The sequence below is a fragment of the Erythrolamprus reginae genome, chromosome 3, assembly GCF_031021105.1.
Source record: "Erythrolamprus reginae isolate rEryReg1 chromosome 3, rEryReg1.hap1, whole genome shotgun sequence".
In the NCBI taxonomy this organism is placed as follows: Eukaryota; Metazoa; Chordata; class Lepidosauria; order Squamata; family Dipsadidae; genus Erythrolamprus; species Erythrolamprus reginae.
Genome location: NC_091952.1, coordinates 196,390,094 through 196,417,356, shown reverse-complemented (window position 1 = coordinate 196,417,356; position 27,263 = coordinate 196,390,094). Strand labels below are relative to the sequence as shown.

The 27,263-nt window shown below is 41.3% G+C and overlaps 1 protein-coding gene across 3 annotated transcripts in view; it reads left to right on the top strand.

Moving 5' to 3' along the window:
- Positions 1–27,263, top strand: part of GNAL (G protein subunit alpha L) — a 165,010-nt gene that overhangs the window by 51,299 nt on the left and 86,448 nt on the right. The window contains exons 1-4 of one of the 3 annotated variants that reach the window (XM_070747514.1): positions 17,093–17,164; positions 17,999–18,071; positions 18,798–18,852; positions 18,956–19,075. In XM_070747514.1, the coding sequence (XP_070603615.1) occupies positions 18,037–18,071; positions 18,798–18,852; positions 18,956–19,075 (210 nt within the window). In that variant the 5' untranslated portion in view covers positions 17,093–17,164; positions 17,999–18,036. Of the gene's footprint in view, positions 1–17,092; positions 17,165–17,258; positions 17,707–17,998; positions 18,072–18,797; positions 18,853–18,955; positions 19,076–27,263 lie in introns of those variants that run through there. The other 2 variants (XM_070747513.1, XM_070747511.1) reach the window with 2 other exon arrangements.

The window sequence follows — 27,263 nt, the reverse complement described above, 5'->3', positions numbered from 1 at the left end:
TGCTCATTGGAGTGGTGGGTGTCACCTTTCATGGAAAAAAGCTCACTGTTTCAAGAGCTGACATGACTAGTGCTGACATCAGATGACAGCCTGTTTGGATGGGGTACCCACTTCAATGCCAGAGTCGCTCAGGGTCATTGGTCGCAGCACGACCTTCTCAACCACATCAATTGGCTGGAGCTGAGAGCAGCTCACCTGGTGCTCTGCCATTTCCAACAGGACCTCTCAGATCACCACGTTCTTCTGTTGATGGACAAAGGCAGGGGGGCACACACTCCAGAGTATTGATACGTGAAGCAAAGAGCTTATGCACCTGGGCGGCGACTCATCTGTGCTCCTTGCAGGTGGACCACATTCGGGGTAATTAATATTCAGGTGGACTGGTTTGAGCAGGACAACGCTCAACCCGTCTGAATAGCAATTCCACCCACCTCTCTTCAGCCAGCTCATGGAGATATTTGGCCGACCATCTCTGGACGTATATGCCAGCCCTTAAAATGCGCAGCTTGCATGATTGTTTTCTAGGTTCCGCAGTCCAGCAGCAGAGGAGACCAATGCCCTACAACTTCCTGGCCAGCGGAACTCTTGTATACCTTTCCTCTGACCCCACTGATCCCACAGGTCATCAGGGAGATTATGAAGGAAGAAGTAGAGATGATCCTGCTGGCTTTTCACTGGCCAAGGAGGCCATGGTTTGCGGTCTGATGATACTGTCCATTTCACGCACTTGGAGGATTCTCCCTCACAAGATCTCTCTTCGCCAAGGAACTGTGCAGCATCCAGATCTGCAGTGACTCAAACTAGCCATTTGGCGATTGAGTGGGAGTCGCTCAGGAAGGGTCACTTTTCGAGGAAAGTGATTTTCACCATTCTGGTTTCCAGAAGGGCATCTATGACCAGGATATAAGAGGTCACCTGGCCGGCCTTTAATTGTTGGTGTACCATTTGCAACTTATTACCTACAACAGCAACTGTGTCACAGGTTCTGGATTTTCTGAAGGTCGGCTTTGACAAAGGCCTCTCCACAAATACTCTTTGCAGACAAGTGAACACTTTAGTCACTGTCCTTTAGGGAGAGGGCGCCATTCATCTTTTGCATCATCCAAGGGTGCGGAGTTTTTTGAAAGGGGTGTCTAATTTGTTGCCTCCACCTGTCCACATGTACCTTACCTAGGATCTGTCAGTTGCACTGCAGGTGCTCACAGCATCTCCGTTTGAGCCTCTCCATTCAACTAGTATCAGATTATTGACTTTCAAGGTTGCCCTTTTAGTCACAATCACTTCAGCTCACAGAATTTCAGAGCTTGCTGCCCTGCCAGTATGTTAAGACTTCTGTATTTTTAAATACCAATAGAGTGGTCCTTTGTTTAGACCCAATGTTTGCGCCAAAGGTCAATATTTTGTTTCACACAACTCAGGAAGTTATCCTGCCAAATTTCTGTCCGACTCCTAGGCATCTGATTGAGAGGAGTTGGCATACGTTGGATGTCTTCGGAGCGTTGCACAAATATATTAAGTGGACAAAGCAGTTCAGACTCTTGGAGGTGCTCTTTGTTTCCTTTCAACCTAGCACAATGGGCAAGAAAGTGTCACCATCTACCATCTGGCTGAGGGCTTGTGTCGCATTGGCCTATAAGCGTCAGGCCAGATCAGCTTCTCACCATATAACAGTGCACTCAACCAGGAGTGTAGCCACTGTGATGGCATGGGCCACACAGGCCTCTATCCTTGAGATTTGCAGAGCAGCCACATGTCTTCATCATTGCCACTTGTGAGAAATTACAAGTTTGACATATTTGCCTTGGCAGAGGCAGCATTTGGAAGACAACTGTTGCAATGGGTTCTACCAGCTGAGGGGACCCTGGATCAATCTGTTTCCCACCCAACATTGATTTAGCTTGGGTATATCCCATGCTTGGACTCTCCAAGCAGCACACAGTAGAACGGACGTTGACTTACCTGAACATTCATTCTATGTGTGCTGCAGGAGAGTCCAATCTCACCCTGGTTCTGGTATGGTGTGGGGTCCAGAAGTGGTTGATGTATTGGATGGACTGCATCTTCTCCAGATCTGTCTCTTTGTTGAAAAAACTGGATCTCAGCCAGAGGAACAGGCTTGGCCAAAGAAATTGCAACTTAATCCCTGGTCAATCAGATGAGAAAATAATCCACACTTGGACTCTCCCGCAGCATACATAGAATGAATGTTCAGGTAAGCCAATGCTCATTTTGTTGGTACTTATGTCTTTGATGCTTTCCAACAGGGAATCTATTTTGAAAAGAATAGATACATGTAATTATTTTGGTATATATATATTGTTTTCCAGTTGATTCTAACATTTTGTGATACAATAAAAATAATTTTTCTTGGATTATATTTTAATACAGATAGTCCTTGATTTATAATTAAGCCCAACATTTTGGTTGTTAAATAAAACATTTGTTAAGTGAGTTTTGCCCCATTTTATGACATTTCTTGGCACATTTGTTAAGTGAGTCACTGAAATTAATAAATTAATAACCTGATTAAATGAATCTGGCTTCTCCATTGTCAGAAGGTTGCAAAAGGTGATTACATGACTTTGGGATACAGCAACGGTCATAAATACGAACCAATTGCCAAACAACTGGATTTGAATGACATGATCATTGGGATACTACAAAGGTCGTAACTGTGAAATCGGTCATAAGTCACATTTTTCAATGACTTCGGATGATCACTAAATAAACTGTTGTAAGTCGAGGACTACCTATACTGCTTTGTGTTTTTGTAAATTTGCGCTTATCTTACCAGTGATATTATCTATTTATATTTATAAGATTCTTTTTCACTTCTCTAAGGACTGAAGGCTTTTTCTGTAACCTTTTTCTTTGTTTTATATATCTTGAATATTTAAGCTTCATTTTACTTATTAGTGTTTCTAGTAGTATTGATTTTTTGTTCTTCTTAAAATCCAAATGGTTTTCTACTATATTCTTTACCCCAACTCAAATGCACTATTCCTTCATCCAGCCTTGCAGATGACACCCAAGCTAGGGTGAATAGCCAGCACTTTAAAAAATAGGCTCAAGATCCAGAGACTGCAGCCTCATCCAAAGCAGGTTGAAATTCAAGATCCATGTCCAGTTGTTTTCTGCCTTCCGTTTTCTTGGATTACAATTTCTATACCCTTTTGTGTGCTGCGTAATATTGTCCATCCAAAAGGCACTGAATGATAGTTGTGTGTGTGTGTGTGTAAAATGTCTGCTGGAAGGCATTCTGAAGCTGTTGACCCATATTGACATGACAGAAATATGTTTTAACAAGATACCACTGGTATGCACTTTGAGGAAAATCATATGTACATATAGTAGCTGTTACTCAAATAAAATAATTGAATATTCCTGTTACCATTCACAAAAGTATTTCCTTGCAATTTTTACATTTAGGTTTGTCATATAAAAACATTGGCAAGTGGAGGCTAAAAAGTAAATATGCTTTGTCTCTGTGATAAAAGGTTCTCTTCTTTTTAATATACAGTGTTCCCTCGATTTACGCGGGTTCGAACTTCGCGAAAAGTCTATACCACGGTTTTTCAAAAATATTAATTAAAAAATACTTTGTGTTTTTTCCCCCTATACCACGGTTTTTCCTGCCCAATGACGTCATATATCATCACCAAACATTTGTCCACCTTTAATAAATATTTTATTTAATAAACTTTAATAAAGAAACATGGTGAGTAATAATCTAAATGATTGCTAAGGGAATGGGAAATTGAAATTTAGGGGTTTAAAGTGTTAAGGGAAGGCTTGTGATACTGTTCATAGCCAAAAATAGTGTATTTACTTCCGCATCTCTACTTTGCGGAAATTCAACTTTCGCGGGCGGTCTCGGAACGCATTCCACGTGAAAATCGAGGGAACACTGTATATATATATATATGATGCATGTATTTTGGTAACACTGGACTTGGGATGGAGAAACCTATTCTTCAGCACTCTCCCCTCCCAAATCCCCCCCTTCCTTATGTTTTAGAAGGATTGAAGCGATATGGACATGTTATTGAATGTCTTAATAGCTAATGAGAAGGTAAATGTTATCCTTTCCAAGGCAGGTGGATTCTAGCACCCTGTAATTTATGAGATGTTCCTGTGTGCTAATTCCAAAATGGTCCTTGAGGACAGTTAATAAGATTTGCCGCTCATTAACAGGGCAAAATAGATCTGCATTATGATGCGAACATAAATCACTGGACTTCATAATAATAGTTGCCTGTGGGTGGGGGGACCTTTTGCTCTGACACACTCTGCTTACCAAGGTTAACCATTGGTTTTGTTCTAGACAGTAATGAGTGTAAATCTAAGTGCTTTACTCACTCGGCAGGTCAACTTGAATGCTAGCTTGTTTGGTCTTGCTTTCGCTTTGCCTCTTTATCTGTCTTTTGACATCAGTTCTTCTTTTGATTTGATCTCTGGTCGGCCTAGTTTCCAATTTGTCTTCTGAACCTAATTTTCACTCAGTCCCTATCAGGGTTACTTCCTGCATCTAGTTTTGACACAATAATAATAATAATTATTATTATTATTATTGTTGTTGTTGTTGTTGTTGTTGTTATTGTTCTGTCAAGCTCTCTGGTAGAATCCTCCCAAAAATGCACAGATACAATTTCAGACACACACACGTTTGAAAATTCAAAACACTGTTCTTTATAATGAAAATTCACTTAAACCAAGCCATCTTTTGGTATAGCAAAGAGCACTCGTCTCCAAACAAACTGATAATTTGTACAAGTCCCTTATCAGTTCTGTGATACTTAGCTTGCCGCTGTGAGGCAATTCACAGTCCTCCTTCTTTCACAAAGTGAAACACACTTTGCCCTGGTTTAGTTTCAAAGCGGGGGAAAATCAGCACACAAAAAGTCAAAGTCAGTAAAGCAGTCACGAAACACAACGATCAGATAATCCTCCACAATGGCCAAACCCACAGGCTGCTCTTTATAGCAGCCTCACTAATTACTACAGCCCCACCCAACCACAGGTGGCCTCATTTTCTTTTATAATAATCTCTCAGTTGTTGTTGCCTATGCATCGCTCTCCGCATGCGTGGCTGTATCATTAACTCTTGTTCTGAATCCAAGGAGGAGCTAGATAATTGATCTCCTGAGCTGTCTGCCCCACTCTCCTCCTCCCTGTCACTCGTGTCTTCTTGGTCAGAGGAGCCTTCATCAGCAGATTCCACCGGGGGCAAAACAGGCCTGCAGCATGTGGATGTCTCCCCCACATCCACAGTCCTTGGGGCAGGAGCAGGGCCAGAGCTAACCACAAATAATAATAATAATAATAATAATAATAATAATAATAATAATAATAATAACAATAATATATTTATTGTCATGTCACTTAAGTCATATTCGCTGTTCTGAATGCCAAATCTATCTGTTTTGGGGGGGAAATTGAAAAATATTATCAGTGGCAACTTCGGAATGACTACTTCTCCCAGCTGTCCTGGGTCAAGAAACAATTGGTTGTTAGTTTGCTTCAGGAGTGAAATATTCCTGGTTCGCTTGTGCCTGTGTGTTGTCAGAGAGCCAGTCACGAAAGGAGCATGAGACTCTGCCTGGATGTCACCATTTGGGTTCTTTTACTCTCTGCACATGTGCAAAGTGTTCTGTGCCATGTGCAGAGGGTAAAAGAACCCAAATGGTGATGGGTGGGTGAAGCTTCATGCTCCCTTTGCAACCGGCTGTCCGAAGACCTACAGGCATGAGCGAACTGGGAGCATTTCACCCTTGATTTGCTTATCTTAGATGGAGTTGTTTGTTTTCATTTCCTTGTCAGGCTGATTACACTAACAAATCCAGAATAATCAATAGTATAATTTTCATGGTATCTTCCTGGCTATGTCCTAACAAAGATCCTCCCAGAGAGTGTATCAAGCAAATTCCATGGCAAGTGTATGGATGAATTGAATCCAATTATATCCAGGATAATCAGGTTCAAGGAGGAAGTCTCGGAGTTGTCTGGTAACCACCTATTCAAGTCTCTTGCAAGCAAAGGGAATATTAACAACCTGATAGTTGTTTAGATCTTCTGGGTCCATAAAACGATTCTTCAAAATTATAGATGGAAAAAAAAGAATACTTAAGTATTCATATTATGCAGGTAACTAATATGTACAGTGGTACCTCTACTTAAGAACGCCTCTACTTAAGAACTTCTCCGTACTGAAGGAGCGGGTCCAGCAGTCACATGGGTTGCTCATGTCCAATCCGGTGGAACTGAGCCTAGTGTTAAAAAAGCTTGCCGGATCCGCCCCTTCCCCAGAATTTGCTCAGTTCGCATATCCTGCGGTTGTATTGTGATAGCTCGTTCAACATTCTAACACCTTCCCTTCGATCTTTCCCTTCAAAAGTAGTAAGATTTATTTGTTCTTATTTATTTACTTGCACTAATAGCGCCAGCCGTTTGTGGCTCGGCTTTTTTTCTTGGGAGAAGTTGCGGTTTCGTTTTCCCCCGGCTGTCTTGCTGTGTACGATCCCCGCTGCCGCTTGTGGATTCTTTTAATCCTTTGGCCTGGAGGTCTTGGTGCAAGTATTGATTCATTGATAAATTATTGTATTATTGATAAAGGGCTTAAGAAATACCTCCTGCGGAGTGAGACGCTTGTTCTAGTCTCCTGGACTTAGTCGATCGCTTCCCCTTTAAGAATTCTATTACGGAGCGATTTTTCGGCGCGAAGGCCTTCGCGCCCTTTTTAAAATTAGGTCTCTCGTGTTGGCCTCCTGCCAGCCGCGTAGGCCTCAGTCCACCGCGTGGATCCTGGAGTGGGCTTTGGGACGCTCAGGCTTAATTCTCCACCGGCTAAGCCTCCAACCAGAGTGCCTTGGTTACTTTAATTAAAGTTTAGGGAGGCTGGCCACGCTGTATTTGGGGGCACGAACTCTGGGTTTGCCCAGATTGTCCTCAAGTCTCAGCAGCTCCGAGGCCTCGGAGCAGGATCCATTCCTCTTGGGAAGCCTTTGAAATTCTTCTCCCTAATTATTCAGTTATTTGGCTCAGCCTGGTCTTCTGTTAATTGTCAGACTATGGCTACCTTTCCCAAGAGAGGCACAACTAAAGGTCCCAGAGAGGCCAGGCCTACAGGCGATGAGATTACCAGTATCCCCCAGGCCTCGACCTCCTCTTCTTCAGGGGCCCGCCCCTCGACCAAGGTCACCAGGGCTGAGAAGAGAAGGGACCTAGCCCTACAAAGAATCCATGACAAATCAGCAAAGCGTTTGAAAGTACAGGCCCAAGTACTCAGTAGTCAAGACCCCCCAGAGGCTTCTAGTCTGCCTCCTTCTGGGGTCCCTGTGTTATCTCTGGATGAGCCAAACCTAGACAGACCCCAACCTAACCTATGGGGAATAGGTCCAGAGGAACCAGACCTTATTGAAGATTCCCCCCAGCCAGGATCCTCCCAGGCCCTCAGGGATTCTTCTGCCATTCCTGCTGATATTTCTAGTTTACCTCCTGAATTCCAATCTATTTTTTCTGTGTTGTCCAAGGCCATTGATGCTAAACTCTCTACCATCAATGAGCTTCCCTTACCTCCTCCACCTCCTCGTCCCTCCCGCCCCTTGGGTTCTTCCCCAGCGGTTAGAGCTCCTATTCAGGATGATTCAGATTCCTCTCAGGACGAGTATGAGGATATGGAGGAGGATGAGGATCCCTTTCAAGGCCTCTCAGATGATGAGGAATCCCAAATAAAGGTGCCTTCTCCAATTACTATTTTTCCTTCTCAATTGTTCAAATCTCTCCTCCTCAAAGCTAGAATTTCTACGGGATTGGCGGCCCAGGAGAAACAGGCCTCCACATCCACTGACCCCCCGAAGGAGAACTTACCTTACTTCACAGAGGAACAGGAGGATAACGAGGTAATTCCTATGCCTAAATTGTTTAAAGATGCCTTACTTAAGCAGTGGGATTTCCCAGCCTCTGGGCTTAATCCCTCAACCAAGGATAGAAAATTGTACAAACTTTCCTCTTCCTATGAGGAGCTCCTATCTTTTCCAAAACCGGATGAACCGGTCAAGATCCTTCACTCGGCGGCTGCTGTGCCAGGCGAAGCAGAGGAAGTCCTCCGCCCAGAGGACAAGCGGATTGAACAAATGCTCAAAAGAGGATTCACCGCAGATTCCTGGGCCATTAAAAGTTCTGCAGCGGCTTCCTTTTTCTCCAGAGCCATGCTTCTGTGGCTTCGCCAACTTCAACAACATATTCCTCCCGATGACTTGAGAGGTCAACAAGACTTCAACAAGGTCTTTGCAGCTGCTCAGTACGTGGCTGATGCCACTTTACAATCTACTAGATTTTCTGCTAAGTCTATTGCAGCTTCTACAACGGCAAGAAGACTCCTATGGATTCGCCCTTGGCAAGCCGGAGTACGCCAGAAGTGGCAGTTATCCCTGCGTCCTTTAAAGCGCGACCTTCTTTTCGGTGATCTTCTGGATCCACTCCTCACGGAAACCACGGACAAGAAGAAAGTTTTGGGTCCAACCACCAAAAAGGCTACCAAAACGCAGTCCTTTCGTCGCCCAGGGCGTCAGCAAGACCAAGCGGCTTCCTATCAGAGATCTCCAGGTCAGTATTCCCCCCGCTTTCGTTCCCAGGGTAGGAACTCCAGGGGCAGAGGTTTTCGCTTCCAAAGGGGAGCGTCCTCTAACAGGGCTTCACAGAAACCTAGATGGTAATTTTTCCTCAATTCCCATAGGTGGTCGCCTAGCCCATTTCGCCTCTAATTGGCGTCTCACCTCCAAGGACCCCTGGGTCATTGACACTGTTCAAACAGGCCTTCTGTTAGAATTTATTTCTCCCCCCCCCGAAACGTTTTATTTCTTGCCCTTCTCCCAGGTCCTCCTCAGATTGTAACCGTATGGAGGAGGCCATTTCCCACTTATTGTCCATCAGAGCCATTCAACCGGTTCCTTCCGGTCAGAAGGGTCTAGGTTTTTATTCCATCCTATTTATGGTTCCAAAATCCTCCGGAGGTTGGAGAGCTATTTTGGATTTAAAGAAGCTGAACCTATTCATCAAATATAGGAAGTTTAAGATGCACTCCTTATCATCTATTTTGGCCGCCATCCACACGGGAGATTTCATGGTCTCTTTAGACCTCACTGAGGCCTACCTCCACATTCCTATAGCCAAATGCCACAGAAAATTTTTACGTTTCTCCTTTCAAGGCAGGCATTTCCAGTATAGGGCGATGCCATTTGGCCTTTCCTCGGCCCCTCGGGTTTTTACAAAGCTCTTGGGGTCCCTGGCGGCCTATATCCGGGCGTCTCCCATTCACATTTTATTTTATCTTGATGATATTTTGATTCATGGGAACTCCCTAGAGAAAGTGAAAACAGACCTTTCTGTCACCATGTCAGTCCTTCAGGACCATGGATTTTCCATCAACTTTGATAAAAGTCATCTCCAACCTTCCACATCCATCTTACACCTGGGATCCATTATTAATTCAGAATCCTCCCAGGTCTTTCTCTCTCCCGAGAGAAAATTCAGTATAGGGGAGTTAATTTCTTGCATTTTATCTAAACCTTCAGTATCCATAGTATCCCTGTCTTCCCTTTTGGGGAAGATGGTGTCATGCATAGGCATCATTCCCTGGGCTCGCCTTCATGCTAGGGAACTACAGTGGCTCCTATTACCCTTTCAGAGATCGGGGCACAGCAACTCAAATCGTCGCATTGTCATCCCACCAATGGTTCGCAGATCCTTCAAGTGGTGGAAGTCTCCGGCCATGGACAAAGGATCCCCGTTCAGGTGCCCGGATCAATTTGTTATCACCACAGATGCCAGTCTATCGGGATGGGGCGTCCACGCCCAGGGGATGATAGCCCAGGGCACGTGGTCCCCGGAGGAAGCTTCCAAGCCAATCAATTGGCTAGAGTTAAGAGCCGTTTCCCTGGCTCTGAAGCATTTCTTTCCTCGCATTCCCAACCGGCACGTTCTCATTCTCACCGACAACATTGCCACAAAAAGCCATATCTGCAGGCAGGGGGGCACGAGATCCAAGGCCCTCATGAGGGAGTCCCTCAAGTTAGGCCTTTGGGCGGAAAAACATCTTCGGTCGCTCCTAGCCGACCACATCTCGGGGAGCCTCAACGTCCAGGCGGATTGGCTATCTCGAGCAACGATAGACCCAGGAGAGTGGAATCTCCATCAAGACCTGTTCCATCAAATCAGCCTCAGATTCGGCCTACCAATTCTGGATCTCTTCGCGACCAATGCGAACGCCCAACTCCCTCGCTTCTTTTCCAGATTTCCATCCCCGGGAGCGGAAGCAATCAATGCCCTCCGGAGCCCATGGCCTCCAGGCCTACTTTACGCATTCCCTCCAATTCCAATTCTCCCGGATGTGATTCACAAGGTCCTCACCGAGAGGGCCCGAGTAATCTTAATCGCCCCTCATTGGCCCCGCCGGCCCTGGTTCGCGGATCTCCAACAGTTGTCCGTCCAGGACCCCTGGCGACTCCCCGTTTCGGGGGATATGCTGCGGCAGGGGGCCTCATTCCATCCAGACCCGGAGTGGTTCCACCTCACCGCCTGGCTGTTATCAGGAGAGACTTAGAACTGCGTGGTCACGACCCCGATACAGTGGAGGTCATTTTAAAGGCCAGAAGGGGTTCGACCAATCGAATCTACGACCACACGTGGTCCAAGTTTCACCAGTGGTGTCTACAGGAAGGACTTTCTCCCCTGTGCATTCCCATACACAGAATCATCTCCTTCCTTATGCAAGGTTTCCATAAAGGACTTTCCACCAGCACCCTCCGGCGTCATCTGGCAGCCATTTCCTCTGTCTTAGGGGGCCCCCGCAGACAGCCTCTCCGATCCTTCCCAGAAGTTCAGGAATTCCTCAAGGGCATAGCCAACCTTAGACCGTCCAAGGTCCACAGGTACCCATCCTGGGATTTGCCACGGGTTCTCCACTCCCTCACGCAGGCACCATACGAACCCCTAAAATCGGCATCCCTCAGATACCTATCCTTTAAAGTAGCCTTTCTGGTGGCTATTACCTCTGCCCGACGCATTTCGGAGCTGGCTGCCCTCTCAATCAGGCAGGACCTTTGTCAATTTCATCAGGACAAGGTAGTCTTGCGACTGGACCCCACCTTCTTACCCAAGGTCAGTTCCATGTTCCACAGATCTCAGGATATTGTCCTACCTTCCTTCTGCCTCCAACGAGACCATCCCTTGGCAATTAGATGGCACACCCTGGATCTCATTAGAGCGCTGAGAATCTATATCCAACGCACAGGACCCTTTCGGAGGTCAGAAGCACTTTTTATAGCCTATCACCCCAGAGTCATGGGTGCTAAAGTGTCTTCAACAGTAATAGGCCGTTGGATCAGAGGGACTATATCTAAGGCCTATGAGTCGGCCTCCCTCTCAGTTCCAAGGAACATCACAGCGCATTCCACCAGGAGCGCAGCCACCTCGGCCGCTTGGGCGACTCAAGCCCCGTTGGAGGAAGTCTGCAAAGCAGCCACTTGGGCCTCGCCAAATTCCTTCATCAGGCACTACAAGATTGATTCTTACGCTTCAGCGGACGCTGCCTTCGGCAGAAGGGTACTCCAATCCGTTATCTCACACGATAGCAATCTAATCCCACCCTAGGGACCATCTATTGGGTATGTCCCATGTGACTGCTGGACCCGCTCCTTCAGTACGGAGAATAGGCGTTGATTGCTTACCTGAACGCCTCTTCTCGTACGGTGAGCGGGTACAGCAGTCACTTCCCGCCCTTGTATGTGTCTTCTTTTCCTTCCTATAACTTTCTTCCTCTAACAATGAGAGTTGAACACTACAGAGCTTCACAGCTGAGCCTAGTCTATGGATTCGCGAATTCTGGGGAAGGGGCGGATCCGGCAAGCTTTTTTAACACTAGACTCAGTTCCACCGGATTGGACATGAGCAACCCATGTGACTGCTGTACCCGCTCACCGTACGAGAAGAGGCGTTCAGGTAAGCAATCAACGCCTATTTTCTAGATAAGAACCGGATGTTCAAGATTTTTTTGCCTCTACTTAAGAACCATTTTCTACTTAAGAACCCGAGCTCGGAAAAATTTCCCAGGAAATTTGAGAGCGGCATGAAGACCTGGCCAGTTTCCTGCCATTCCCCCTTTAATCTGGGCCATCTTGGGCTTTTCTGGGCTGCCAAAGAGCCTTTCGGTGGCGCTTAAGGAGGCTTTGGCAGTCTAGAGTGAACAAAACATTTTCCTTTCTCTATGCACTTGGAGAGGGAATAAACCTCTGCCAGTGCCCAGAGAAAAGAAATGCTCCCTTCGCTCTGGGCAGCCAAGAGCGAACAAAGCGTTTTCCTTTCTCTGGGCATTGCTACAGAGTCCCTCTTTTTTTTTTTAAGCCTTAAATTTTTGGATTTTTTAAAATTCCCCTCACCTCACCTTCTTCCTTCGGCAGCGACTGTCCTCCTCTTCTTCTCCCTCCACCTCCCACCCAAATTCAGAGCTTTTATTTCTTTCCTAATGGTTTTGCATGCATTATTTGTTTTTACATTGATTCCTATAGGAAAAATTGCTTCTACTTAAGAACGTTTCTACTTAAGAATCTGGTCACGGAATGAATTAATTTCTTAAGTAGAGGTACCACTGTATTTTGTATTACATGCATTAGTTATCTAATGTAATACATTTAAATTTTAAAATTAATTATATGTCCTCATCATTTCCTGATTAGATTCCTGAGTGTGCTCTAGATTGGATTGATTTTTGACCATCTGGAAATTTTGAATGTGCAAATACAGAAACCTAGATACTGACGGGCATGATCCGAAAAGAGCACCCGTTTGTGCCTCAGACCTTGCATTGGTTACCAATAGATTAAAAGCATAATTCAGAGTCCTGGTTTTGACATATAAAGTCCAATATAGCTTGATGTTTAAGAATCTTCAGGGTTGCCTTCTTCTACTTGAATCAGTCCATTCAATAAGTTGGAAGAAGCTTTTGATCTAAGCTTACACTTGTGAAGTAATATATTGGAAGCCAGGTGGGGATATTTTTAGTTGCTGCTTCATTGCTATGTAAAATCCTCCTTTTGGAAGTATGTGTTTTCTTCCACCATTTCTAATATTCGGGGTCTTACAAAAATTGGAACATTTCTGAAGAGCATTTGGTTGAATGGTTTGGTGTCATCTTTATTTTACCCTCAAGACATTTTTTTAATTGATTTGTTAGATCTTAGTTTATTTGGTTGTGATGTAATATTTTAATTATTTGTCATTATCATGAAAAATGATGATGTCCAATTTCAGGCTGAGCGAACGTGCCAGCTTAATTTATAAGTGGTTTACTGATTAATAATAGTGCAGTCAAATACAAACGGAAGCAGAGAGCCTGCTGTGCAAATGCATGCATGTGTACTTCAGAAAATACAGGGAAGCGAAGTCTTGTCTGACAAATGGGCACAATATAGGTCAATGATGGTGAACGTGGTTTTTTTTTTGCTCGGATGCCAAAAGGGCGCACGTGCGCAATAGCATGTGTGCATATGCAATAGCACACATGCATTTTCCCACGCTCAGTGCAATGCCCTCCCCATGCATGTGTACACAACCCACCTACCCCCGAGCTGCTGCCTCCGCTCATGCCCATGGACCTCACTGAAGCCTCTAGACTTCTGGTAGGCCTGTTGGACCATATTTCACCCTCCTTAGGCTTCAAGAAAGCCTCCTTAAGCCTGGGGAAGGCAAAAAATGGCACCACCACCCTCTGGAAGGCCAAAAACCAGCTGGCACGCTGGAGCTGACATACGGCAATGCCTCACGTGCCCTCAGATATGGCTTCACATTCTACAGGTTCACCATCTCAGATATAGGTAAGGTGAACACTCAGTATAAATTCAGAGAAATGGGCACTGAAGCAACAGAGAGGCATAGTCCACAAAAATCTAGTAATCAAACTCCAGAGAAGTTAATCAGCCTGCTGAAATTGAAAGGATGAGAATTAAGGAACTGAACATTGCATACTTCTCTCCATGTAGACATAGTTCCATTGAAGACAACCCACCGAGTGTGGCCCTTTTGGTTGGTTGACCAGGGCTGTAGCTTTCCGTGGGTCTCAGTTCAGTATTCCTTCCTTCAAGGTCAGTCAACAGACAGAGCGGGCAGGGGAAGTCAGTTTAGATGCCAGACAAGAGGTGGTTCCGGCAGTCGTCCCTGTTGTAGAACTAGGTGGCGAGGGGCCTTCTGCACCCATTGACGGTCATTTGGCCAGGTTGTATTCAATCTGGAATTCATCTACCAAGGACACATGAGTCTGTGATGCCATTCGATTCCTTAGAGTTCCTTTCCCTTCTCCCTGTGTACCAAATAAAAAGTGCCTCATGGATGAGGCTGTTCAACATCTAATGGACTTTTGTGCCATTGAAAGAGTGCTGGCTGAACAACAGGGACAAGGTTTTTACTCCATCCTATCTGTGGTCCCCAAGGCCTCAGGGGGATGGAGGACAATTCTAGACCTCAAAAAATTGATTGATTTCCTCAAATATCGCAAATTTAAGATGAATTCCCTGTCATCAATTTTGGGTTTTATTCATCAGAGCAATCTCGTGGCTTCCTTAGATCTCACTGAAGCCTAGTTACATGTTCCTAGCAGTCAATTTCTCCATTTCTGCTACACCATTACCTACTTCCAGTAGAGGGCTCTTCCCTTTGGCAAGACCGTCTCCTACCACATACCTCCCAGCGACCGATTAGAGCCCACAGAGTTGGCCTTCTCCGGGTCCTTGAAAACCTGGCTCTGCCAGCTGGCCTGGAGGCCATGCGAACCAACATCTTTAAATCCCTGCTGAGACATGTTTTGATTGGTATATGTGATGATATGATTGCACTCTTTGGATTAAATGACTTTTTATACTGTTAATAATGTTTTTAATTGATTTTATATGATGTTAGTTTTATTGTTGTGATCCGCCCTGAGTCCTTGGGGATTGGGCGGCAAATAAGTTAAATAAATGAATGAATGAATGACTGGCCTATAGAAAAGAAGGATTAGGGGGGACCTGATAACTGATAACCAGTTTTTGAGGGGCTGTTGCAAAGAAGAGGGGATTGGCTTATTATTTATGGAAGTGATGGCGAACCTTTTTTTCCTTGGGTGCTGAAAGAGCATGGGCGCATGCTATCGCGCACGTGCGAGTGCCTACATTCATAATTCAATGCCTGGAAAGGGCAAAAACAGCTTTTCCCGCCCCCCAGAGGCCCTCTGGAGGCCAGAAACAGCTTGTTTCCCAATTTCTGGTGGGCTCATTAGGCTCGTGTTTCGCCCTCCCCAGGCTCCAAAGGCTTCCTTGGAGGCTGGGGATCCTACCCCCCCCCCCCCTGCGGCTCTCTGGAAGCCAAAAACGCCCTCTGAGAGCCTCCGTGTGAGTCAAAAATAAGCTGGCCAACACATTCATGCACGTTGGAGCTGAGCTAGGGCAACAGCTCACATGCCAGCAGAGAGGGCTCCACGTGCCACCTGTGGAACCCGTGCCATAGGTTCACCATCACTGATCTAGGGCATGGGTAGACAAAGTTGGCTCTTCTATGACATGTGGACTTCAACTCCCAGAATTCTTGAGCTAGCTTGATTGGTTCAGGAATCCTGGGAGTTGAAGTCCACAAGTCATAGAAGATCCAACTTTGCCTACCCCTGATCTTGGACACCAGAAATCAGGACAAAAGATAACAGTGGAACCTTGTCAAAGAGAGATCCAACCTAGAAGTAAGGAGAAATTTTCTGCAATAATCAACTTTCCTCCTGGGATTATGGGTGCTCCATCACTGGAGGTTTTCAAAAAATAGACTGGAAAACTATTTAGTATAAGACTCCTGCCTTGAGCAGAGTCTTGGACTAACAGATCTCCAAGTTCCCTTCCAGCCATATGATTCTATGATTTCTGTGAACATGTACACAAGAATCCAAGGTTGCCTCATTTCCAATGGAGAGGCAATTGCTGGCAGATGTTCTTGAATAGGCCACATTCATTTATTACTCAGTTATGGGTATTGCAGGTTTGCTTCTTGAGGAGCCAAGTAGCTTGCCTTTGTATGATTCTCCAGTGTTGCCAATGCATCCTGTACTGGGCACCCTCTTCACTTGACCCTTCCTACTACTCCTGATCTTCCAAATTAACTTCCATTGGTGCATTGACAACCAGTTCCTAAAAGTGGCAACTCCTCTGAGATTCAGAGACTTGAGGGGCCTGATCCAGCAAGTTGCCAGTGGCAAGACTCCTTATGAGTGAGAGGAATTTGTAATTTATTAATATAAATTATAATAATAGTGGTTATTATGGAGTCCATTAAGTCACTTTTGTTATAGGTTATATTTATGACATAAGGTTGTAAAGAGCAGTTAAGATCTACATTATATCTTTGTATTAATGTGAATTTGTTTTCATATTCTGGAAGATCTTACTATTTGCTACCACAATCAACACTTGTATTCTCATTCCCTCCCTCCAAATGGTACAGATACAATTACATTTTTCATTCTGACATTATTAGTAATGAGCTTAAAAATGAAATTATTTTACTTTTTAAATCTGAGAATGTACATCTACTGCAGCACATTAACATTTATCAGTAATCTGTTTGACTTGGGTGTTTAGAAATCTCATGCAGTCACATACCAGCTTTTAACACCATATATCATCTCCTGAAACACGAGAAGACACAGGGAGCAACGATAAAAGCGTCGCCGTTTCTACGAAGGCCAACATCTAAAGATTGTAAATCTAAAATCTATGGTTATAGTTAGGTTCATCTTTTGCACGATGGTCTTTAATATTTAGAGAGGATGAATCTTAACTAGAACCACATGCCAGAAGAAGCACATTTTTAAAATAACCGTGCTATGCATGATTCAATATGGATTTTTAAAACAGTAATTCAGCTACCCTCTGTTGTTTTTCTAATTCCCACTCTCCCTTTTAAGGATTTGTTGGAAAGCCCAACCAAAAATCATCAGGAGCTAGAACAGAACATGCAACCCAGCTCTCTTCCCCCCTCCTTTGCTTTCTGTCTTCATTTTGCAGTATTGTATTTCCACTATTTCCTGGTCTCACAGAAAGAGGCAGTGCTGAGTTAGAAAGACAAAAATAGACCTTTACAGAGAAATATAGAGATCGTAAGTGTGTGTGTGTGTGTGTGTGTATGCGCGTGTCCGTGTGTGTGTGTGTTTGTGTGTGTGTTGTTGTGCACGCGCATGCTGGTGAGAGGAAGACAGCATTAGGCTGATTTCCAGGAGGAGCCTTCTCTCTTTTCACTGTGTGTTAGGCATTTTGTACAGATTTTCGTTCTGTTAAAAAACACTTACCTCTTCCGGAAGTTCTTTATATCTCTTTGGGGGAGGAAAAAGAAACCAACTGTGATCAGAAAACGGCCAGAAACCATTTTATTTGAACAACTGGTGGGAAGAAAAAGGAGAGATACCATCACAGGGATATAAATATCTTCTGATAAAACATATTTGTTTGAATAGAATTATATATATCAGTAGTGCAGCCTGACTTCCACCGTGAGGGAGAGCGATGGGGTGTTTGGGCAACAGCAAAACAGAAGATCAGCGTATTGATGAGAAAGCACAGCGAGAAGCCAACAAAAAAATAGAGAAGCAGTTGCAGAAAGAACGACTAGCTTATAAAGCCACACACCGTTTGCTTCTGCTGGGTAAGAAGAATGATTTCTGGTGGGGGGAGTGGGGTGGTGGTGAGAAGAGGGTGCAATAGTCCAGTTAGTTTTTTCCGGGGAGGCAGATATTATAGACAAACACTGTTTATGTGTAAGAGAAAATGAGATGGGAATAATGCAGTCCTGTTTTATTAACCAGCGTGGGTTTAAAACGGAGAGATTGAAGTATATGTTACAATATTTGGGGAGGAGAGATGCTTTCAACCTGTGTTTCCCCGTTTTCTCCTCTCCCCAATGTATTTACATCATGCATTTTTGTCTTCTTTTTCAGGGGCTGGTGAATCAGGAAAAAGCACTATTGTCAAGCAGATGAGGATCTTGCATGTAAATGGATTTAATTCAGAGTAAGAATTGTTAATACGTATCGGGGGGGGGGGGGTTTAAAAGGAGTCCAAATAGGCCACTTGGAACTCTTTAGCCCAAAGGAAAGAACTGATATTTGTACATATTTTGTCGATGTTTCTATTACACGATAAGCATGGACTTTACAATGACGCATATATATTCCAAGAATCATGAATTTCTTTTCTGCCTCCCCCCCCACACACACACACATTAAATCTGGTCTTTCTACCATATTTTACATTGTTGTTACTGCAGTGCTTAATAGGCCCTTGTGTAGCAACAACATGGCGACTACAACAAATAATAAATATTGACTGTATGGATAATTAAAATTTATCATCCATTCATTTGAAATAACTATTACAGAAAAAAATGTAATAATTTTCATCTTAAAATAAACATGGTTTATTGTTAGTAATATTTATCTCAGATTTTTTTTAAAAAAATTAATAATAATTTAGCTATGGTTGAACTTCTAGAACAGAAGTCATAGAACAAAATGAAGTATTTCTGTCCCACAAAAATGCTTTCATATTTAATTATTTGACTTGCAATATATCATGTGACATTAATCATTTACTTTAGCTAACTTGTATGCCAAATTGTATATCAAGATATGAGTATAGTGATTGGGGAAAATAGTGTTTGGCATGGCAAATTGTTACTTGGTGAAAACATTGCATAAATAACTGGAGTAACCAATTGATTTTTGCTGTTGTATACAGAGAAAAGAAACAAAAAATTCTGGATATTCGGAAAAATGTAAAAGATGCAATTGTGGTAAGATTGTATTATTATTTTTATATATACATATTTAGCAATTGGATGAAACAAATTGCCAGATAAGGCTAAGTGAATATGTCCTGTTATTTTTTTCCCCTAGACTATAGTTTCAGCAATGAGCACTTTAATACCTCCAGTTCCATTAGCTAACCCAGAAAACCAATTTCGAGCGGATTACATCAAAAGCATAGCTCCACTTTCTGATTTTGACTACACCCAGGTAACATTTCTTTTTCTTTCTCTTTTTCGATTCTCAAAAAGAATAGGCGTTCCTATTTTCCATTTGTGAGGCCTGGACTTTGTGATAAAATTATAATTAAATTAATTGGTATTGCAATAAGGAAAAAGAAGCTATCCTGATGTAATGTTGCATTTTACTTTTCCTAAAATATTTTAGACTATAATATAAATAACAGGTATACAAAACCGTGATCAGTATTCAGTTTTGTGGTTTGTAAAATTTGACACTGCTTTTAACTTCATGGAAAATGTTGGTGAAAATCAGTGATACTTTATTATCAGAAAGATTATACTGCTTGTAGAAACTTCATTTTCATCGTTATGAAAACTTTGATCCAATATTTAGATTTTGTTTGTGCTAGCCATTCTATAAGCCATTGTACAGCTTGTAATAATTTATTTAGAGCAGAAGTTACTTGTATGTTTTGCTTTGATATACACAATTGTTAAGGTTAAAATTTTCCAGCTCCTTTCTTTTACTCACCTATATCTATCAGTCTCCATTGGGGAGATCTGCTAATAATTACAAATAATACATAGAGCAAGAGAAATTGATGATCAAAAGAACACCATATAAAAACCAGAGTACTGTATACCAGATTTTGCTCTCAGAAATCAGATCATAAACTCTTAGTAGGGAATATGTCTATTTTAGAATACTGTATAGCAAAAGGCATTATACAGAAGAGGAAACGGCATAAGACTGAAGATTTGGTATTGTTTGTTGCCTATTATGTTCTTTAATACCATATACATGATTGTTTCCTTTTCATTTTGCATAATGAAAAGAAATAGAAAGGAACAGCTACTTCCTATTTCTTCTTTGATGTCCTGCGGCCAATAAAAATATTGAATGATTGACAGAAATTTAAGATTGTTTGATTGTGTTCACACTGGCAAATAGCAGTAAAACGTTCTTTTCTTTGTTGCACTCGTTATGTTCCAAATATAATCTGAAAAAAATATATATTCAGGACTACTACTAGTATTGATTAAAATGAATTATGAGGATTCATCTGTAATAATGGAGAATTTTATGTGTTTCTTTTCTTTTATATAAGTAACTATGTCATTATGTTGTCACTAACTATGAATCCTGAATTGTTTTAGTCTATTTCTCCTGTTTTTCTTTTGGGGTAGCATGGGATTTATTACTAGTTTTATTAAGAATCACAATAGGTTTGTACGACTTCTGTAAGAGACAAATTTGGTAGAGGACTATCTCTGGTTTAGGTTTGTGATATGGTAAGGCTAGTCTATTTTTAAATAAATACAGTTTAGGTGTTATATATTTGCATTAAATGCAACTATTTATTAAGCATAATAAATTTTGTTTTAAAATAGGTAATATTTAACTACATAACTTAAAGATACAGCATTGTACCAACTTGGGAAAAGCTATCATTGAATTCAATGTGATTTTATTTTTTGGTATCAGTAATACAGAATTGTCTTTCATGGTATGCGCAACTCTCACATGTAAATGCCAGAGATACTACTTCGATATTAAGTTGTATCGGTTTGGTCTAACAATATTTTTCTCCTGTCCTTTTATTTATTAAAGTTGGTAAATGATATATGGACTTGACCATGTCATTCTTGTAAAGAGGCAGATTGCGAATGTCCCTATGTCAAATATATTAAGCATTCAAATACTGCTACAGTACTTTAGAAAGTGAGAGTTTTGCTTTAGAACTAATAATAAGAATGTTGCTATAAAGTGAACTTATTGGTTTTCTAACTAGGAAAAATCAAGTATGTAGATTTAGTAGACCTCTTTTGGATTGAAGAAACATAGAAGTCCTCAAAGTGTAATATGGCAAAGCATTTCTAAAAACATTCAAGCATAAAAATATAGTAGCCTGCTATTAAAAGCAGAGGCATCCGCAGGTAAAGATTCAAAAAAGTCAAGCTGTGACTGTTTCATTAAAGCCCCACCTTTTTTTTCTTGTGTGTTATACCCATTGCATAAATATGAAAAGAGTCAGAGCTTTGGTTACACAGTTATTATCTGCCATCTTGACTTTTTTGACCCACACTGTGGGTGCCCTGAATAAAAAAGGGAAAAATCATAGCGTAAGCCCCTTGACTCAAGTAATACTCTTAGGATCTTAGACAATATATATTGCATATAAACATGGGCTAATATTTTTGAGAAAGAATTCCAGAATATCTTAACTCTTTCTAATGAAGAATAACTATTGTATGATGTTAACCTAGAATCTAGGCAGTTGTAATTTAAATGGGATAAATGCATCGGTTCTGTTGAACCGTTTCCTGGGCTTAGGTTTAAAGCAATGGTATCATTGATGCAATGAACTTCAATTTTGAATTGTTCCCTTCATTTTAGACCTTTAGTAATGGAGGTGGCAATATTACATTAATATCCTGGCTCCACTTAGAGATAAAACATTTTTCATGATGGAGTCCCTTATTTATTCTTACAACAACAGACCTACAAGGTAGACTACCTCAAGGCCAATCTGGCTACACCAAAGGCTGAAAACTGTCCTATTACTATACCTTAATTATTACTCAACATTAGCATTGTGCATAGGTACAGCCTTTTTATATTTTAAGTGAAATGCTTAACTACATATTTGTACAGGTACAAATATGTGTAAACTATGTGGAGTCAGATTTGAATTTCTATACCAGAAAGGGATATGTATATTCATTCAGTTATATAATTGTGCTGTCTGAATGCATATCCAGGGGGAGAAGAGAAATATCTGTACCTTTGAATGCAATTGGATTTTTCCCCTACTAACTTATTATATAAGTCTGCCGCTCGATAAATACAGATACAATTTCAACCATAATTGAAATTATATCTCATTTAAATCAGTTAAATTTAATTTAGAATAAAATACGGTAAGGATCAGGCTGTAGAAATAATGATTTGGAAATGAAGCTCTCCTAAATGATCAAAACGTATTGGGTATAGATTCAGATTGTGTTACTAAGAAAACATTCATGTTTATATATTAACATAGTAACACAATCTGAATTCTGAATAGAGAATTTCTCTTCTAATATAAACAATAGTTTATAGTACTAAACAGCAGCAATTCTGACATCACCAGTGGAGTTAGCATTTTCTTTATTGCTGCTCTGTTTTCACTTTATCAGATTATTGTTCTGTTGTTTGATGCTCATTGCTTCTTATTTTGGAGTTGTTAGTGAAGATGTCTTGAAGGTACTGAAAGGATGTTCTAGTATGTTTTGATACAGTAATTATAACTTCATATTACATTTGTATGCATGTGTGAATGTGTGTGTTTTCTGTGCTATAAATCTTTAATTTTGCAAGTAAGTAGTTTTTATGCTATACACAGCTCAGAGTCACGTTTACTTTACTTGGAGTCCCTTATCAATCTTATCAATAATTCAGTGTGTTATGATTTGAAAAAATTAACAAAGAAAATTGTATGAGCTTTGGATTACAATAGATGAGTCATGGTGGACCTGGGTGGAAGTTGCAATTATTGAAGTCTTAGATTTTTGGGAAGCTTCCAATATTGTTGACAGCATAGCCTCTGGCCTGCGTGCAAGAATCAGGAATTGGAGACATAGTATTGTGGTGGTTCCACTTCTACCTGAGTGTCCCACGGGTGGGTTCTAACTTACCTTGCTGCCAGTATGCTCTCTTCCGCACCACATGGACGCACTGCATGGGCACACATGCGCAGTCCCAAAAATTCCTCCCCCAAAAAAACAGAAAACAAGATGGCGACCCCATGCACTCTGCTGGAAACTCGGCCTTCTGCGTATGCTCAAAAGAAAAAAAATTCCAAAAAATGGTGGGGGCGCCCACAGACAAGTACTGATTGAACTTGGGTCCGTGATACCAGCGGGTCATTACTGGTTCAGGTGAACCAGTCCCAACCGGGAGAAATTCATCCCTGGTAGGTCCATATGATGGCATGGGATAGGGAGGTTGAACCAAAGGTACTTTATTATGGAGTACCTTAAGTTTCCCTATTTTATTCAATATCTCCATGAAACCATTGAGTCACCTGTTGGTTGACTTATCTTCAGGTGAGGTATGATAATTATAAAATATGCAACACCTTATTTACATATCCTCACGCTTAGCCTATTGGAAGGTATGATGGAAGTCATGTTTGAAGTCTTACAATAGGAACAGATTGCATCTGAGATAGGCATTCATACCCTTGTCATTTAGATATTAAATTATTGGAACTTATTCTATGTAAGCCATTCTTGAAGACCACTGCGAAACTAGATAGGTCTAGACAGTTATTCTCAACCTTTCTAATGCTGGGACCCCTTAAGACCTCCAACCATAAGTCTAGCACCAATTCTCCCAACAGAGCTTTAAGCTGATTGGCAGAAAGGTCAGAGGCACACCCCCACTGTAAACGCTTGATTGGTCGGATTGTAAAAAAATATGTTCCAATGCACCAGAATAGAAGCTTCAGTTTCTAATACCCTGGGAAATTTGTCTTTTCCCATGGTCTTAGACGACTCATGTGAAACGGTCGTTCGATCCCCAAAGGGGACCCGACCCCCAGGTTGAAAACCACTGGGACTCTAGAACATGTCAGCATATACATCTCACCTGCAAGATCTATAGTGGTTACTAATAATTTTCCAAGTGTAATTCAATGATCAGGTCACTCAGGGCTGGTTATCTTAGAGACTACCTTTCTCTAAGTATTTCTGCCTACCATAAAACATCATATGACACATTTGAAAAATTAAGACAACTTGTTAAGGGTCCAAACTTATCAGGAGATATGGTGTGTGTGTTTGTTTGTGTGTGTGTGTGATTATGAGCATTCTTTGTAGCTATTCCCCTGATTTGGAATAGTTTCTCCTCTTAGATGAGTGTGGCCTCATCCTCATGGGTTCCAGAAATAGATGGTTTTTCTGGAATGGTTAATTAAACCAATAGTAACATGTTAGCAGATATATTTAAAATACTGTAATGGTAATTATTTTAATGTAGTGATCATGTGAAAATAATTAGAAAGGGTTTACAGTTTCAGTTAATTATATTAATTTATATGGTATTTTATATGTAGGTTCTGTAAGTCATCTGGGGTCCATTTGGTTATACTCTGATCTCATACACAGATTGGAGAAGAGTGCCTCAACCATAATTAATCACCTAATTAAAACTATGAATATAGTTACTGAGTTCAAACATAAAAAATCATTGCAGGAAATTCAAATTACAGTATCTACATTACAGAAAGGAAATAGAGGAAGTATATACAAGCCCAACAAAGTTTCAACACTATAATGTTGAACATTGCGTAGTGTATCTGCTAATAAGCCTGCAACTCTCCTGTGTGAATCAAGCAAATTCAATTGGGGTAACTTTGCATTACATTTTATTGAGTCACACTTTTAGTATGGTAGCTTTAAATTTCTAATCCTGTGACTCTACATAGCTTTGATTGGCAGATTTACCAATGGATGATTCCCTCTCTCAGTCTCTACCACATTTTTCATTTCTTTCATCTTATTTTATTTATTTATTTTATTTATTTATTAGATTTGTATGCCGCCCCTCTCCGTAGACTCCTTTTCCCCAATTTTTTTTCTGTTCTTATATTCTCTAAATTTCTGTTTCTGCAAAGGAGAGCTGAAGCTGTCAACATGTGGAGCATATCTATAATCTTGGTTTTTGGATAGCCTGAAAGCAGTAAAAGTGCACTGGTTTGTTGCCTAGCAGCAGCTATGCATATCCATACACAGGTGCTTCTGAAAGTAGGAGAAGAGTGGGAAGAAGAGGAGGAAAAAGAACCGCAAGATCAGGAGGGACTTCCTCTGTTTTTTGTTTCATAACAGAGTGGTACCTCTACCTAAGAACTCCTCTACTTAAGAACTTTTTTAGATAAGAACTGGGTGTTCAAGATTTTTTTGCCTCTTCTTAAGAACCATTTTATACTTAAGAACCCGAGCCTGGAAAAATTTCCTAGAGTGGTACAAAGGTCCGGCCAGTTTCCTTCCATTCCCCCTGGGTTTCTCTATCTGGCACAGTGTATGGGAGGCGCGTGCTCCTCCTTGCCGCCTCAATGTCCCTCTTTTTTTTTTAAGCCTTAAAGTTCTGTATTTTTTTAATTCCTCTCACCTCACCTTCTTCCTTCAGCAGCGACTGTCTTCCTCCTCTTCTTCCTCCTCCTCCCACCCAAATTCTTAGCTTTTATTTCTTTCCTAATGGGTTTGCATGCATTATTTGCTTTTACATTGATTCCTATGGGAAAAATTGCTTCTACTTACAAATGTTTCTACTTAAGAACCTGGTCACGGAACGAATTAAGTTCTGTACCAGTCTTTTTCCTAAGCCCATGAAAAATGGGAAAAGTAGAAACACGCACCTTTCTCTAAGGAAATAAGCAATAACATTGTTTACTTTCTTAATCTCTGCTCTCCATCTGTGGAGTCTAATTCTTTCAAGAAGATGACAATGGCTCAATCTTCTCTGAAACTGACTAGGGATATTATTAATTATTTTTTCCAGGTGGTAACATTTGACTTATACAAATTGCTTCTGGTCAGTTCCTGGTGAGGCCTATATCTGATTCCTATTCATAAAGTTACCATATCTGCACTTCAGAAATCCAAACAACCAGTAAATGATACCTTACAAATACATAGAAATCCACGTTTTGCTTCTGTATAGTAGTGAAAAATTTTGTAGCCTTGATTTGATATTCCTTTCTGAAAAATTAATGGCTTGTCGTTTTATGCTATGCATATAGAGATACCTTTCAACTTATGTCTGTAAACCACATTCCCAATGTTTTTGAGTTAAACTGAGTTGTTGCCTCCGATAACAAATATAACCCTGCTTGAAAGCACTGAGAATCACCTAAGAATTATGCCCATCCACTATGGTTCAGTTTTCCTTAAAAAATCCTTCTTTATAAGCAATAGTAAGTAGATCAAAGTTAATGAATATGTTAGTGCAGGCAAAGAGTATTTAAAGATAATTCTTCTAAAGAGAGTCAAATGCTCTGGAAGATTGAAACCAGTACACCTGTATTATCTGGTTTACCTCATTTGAAAGCATTCTTCAGCTTCAGATAACAAATTAAATCATTTACTCTTTAGAGCAATTAACTCACCCCACCATTTTCTTTAAGTCTTACAGGCTGTCACAAAGAAAGCATTCATATCTGGCTCCTGGAGATAGAGAGCAGGGCAATAAAAAAGGAAGAACAAAGTTGGTGTGTGTGTGTGTGTGTGTGTGTGTGTATCTGTGTAAATCCAATGCCAACTATGGCAATAAAAAGTAAGAAAAAGAAATCAAAGCAACCTAAAAATGCAAGAAAGAAAAAAGAAAAAAATACAAAGAAATAGCTCCCAATCTTTATTATGGTAGTACAAGTATAAATTCTTACTCTATGTTACAGCATAATTCTCTTCTGTATAATCACCCTAACCATTTTTTAAAAAAGTTCTCTCTTTTTTTTTTGCTTGTTTGTCTTATACAAAAAAAATACGTAAATGGTTTTCAGTCAGTGACAAATGTAGATACTGTCTTTTCTCTGATCAAAGAAATTAATTTATCCATCAGTAACTTCCATAATATTTACCAATGATTCCTCCATTGTGGGTTGCGCCAATTTTTGCCATGCTTGTGCATGTAGTAATCACAATAAGAAGCCTATTTGCTCTAGTGGTTAAGACACAAGGCTAGAAACAAGCTGTGAATGCTAGTGCTGTGCTAGGTATAAAAGCCAATTGGGTGCTTTGGGCCAGTCACTTTCTCTCAGCCCATCTCAGTTCACAAGGTTGTGATTGTGCGAAAGTAGGAGGAGAAAGTAGTATTAGATATGTTGGCCACCTTGAATTATTATAAATAGGATAGAATAGAATTATTTATTGGCCAAGTGTGATTGGACACACAAGGAATTTGTCTTGGTGCATATGCTCTCAGTGTCTAGTTGTCTTGGTGTGCAGTGCTCTGTAGTGATATTTTGAGGGTAGGAGTTGAAACAGGATGCGAGGGGTCAGTAAATATTTTCACAGCCCTCTTTTTGACTCATGCAGTATATAGGTCCTCAATGGAAGGCAAATGGTAGCAATTGTTTTTTCTGCAGTTCTGATTATCCTCTGAAGTCTGTGCGGTCTTGTTGGGTTGCAGAACCAAACCAGACAGTTATAGAGGTGCAGATGACAGCCTCAAT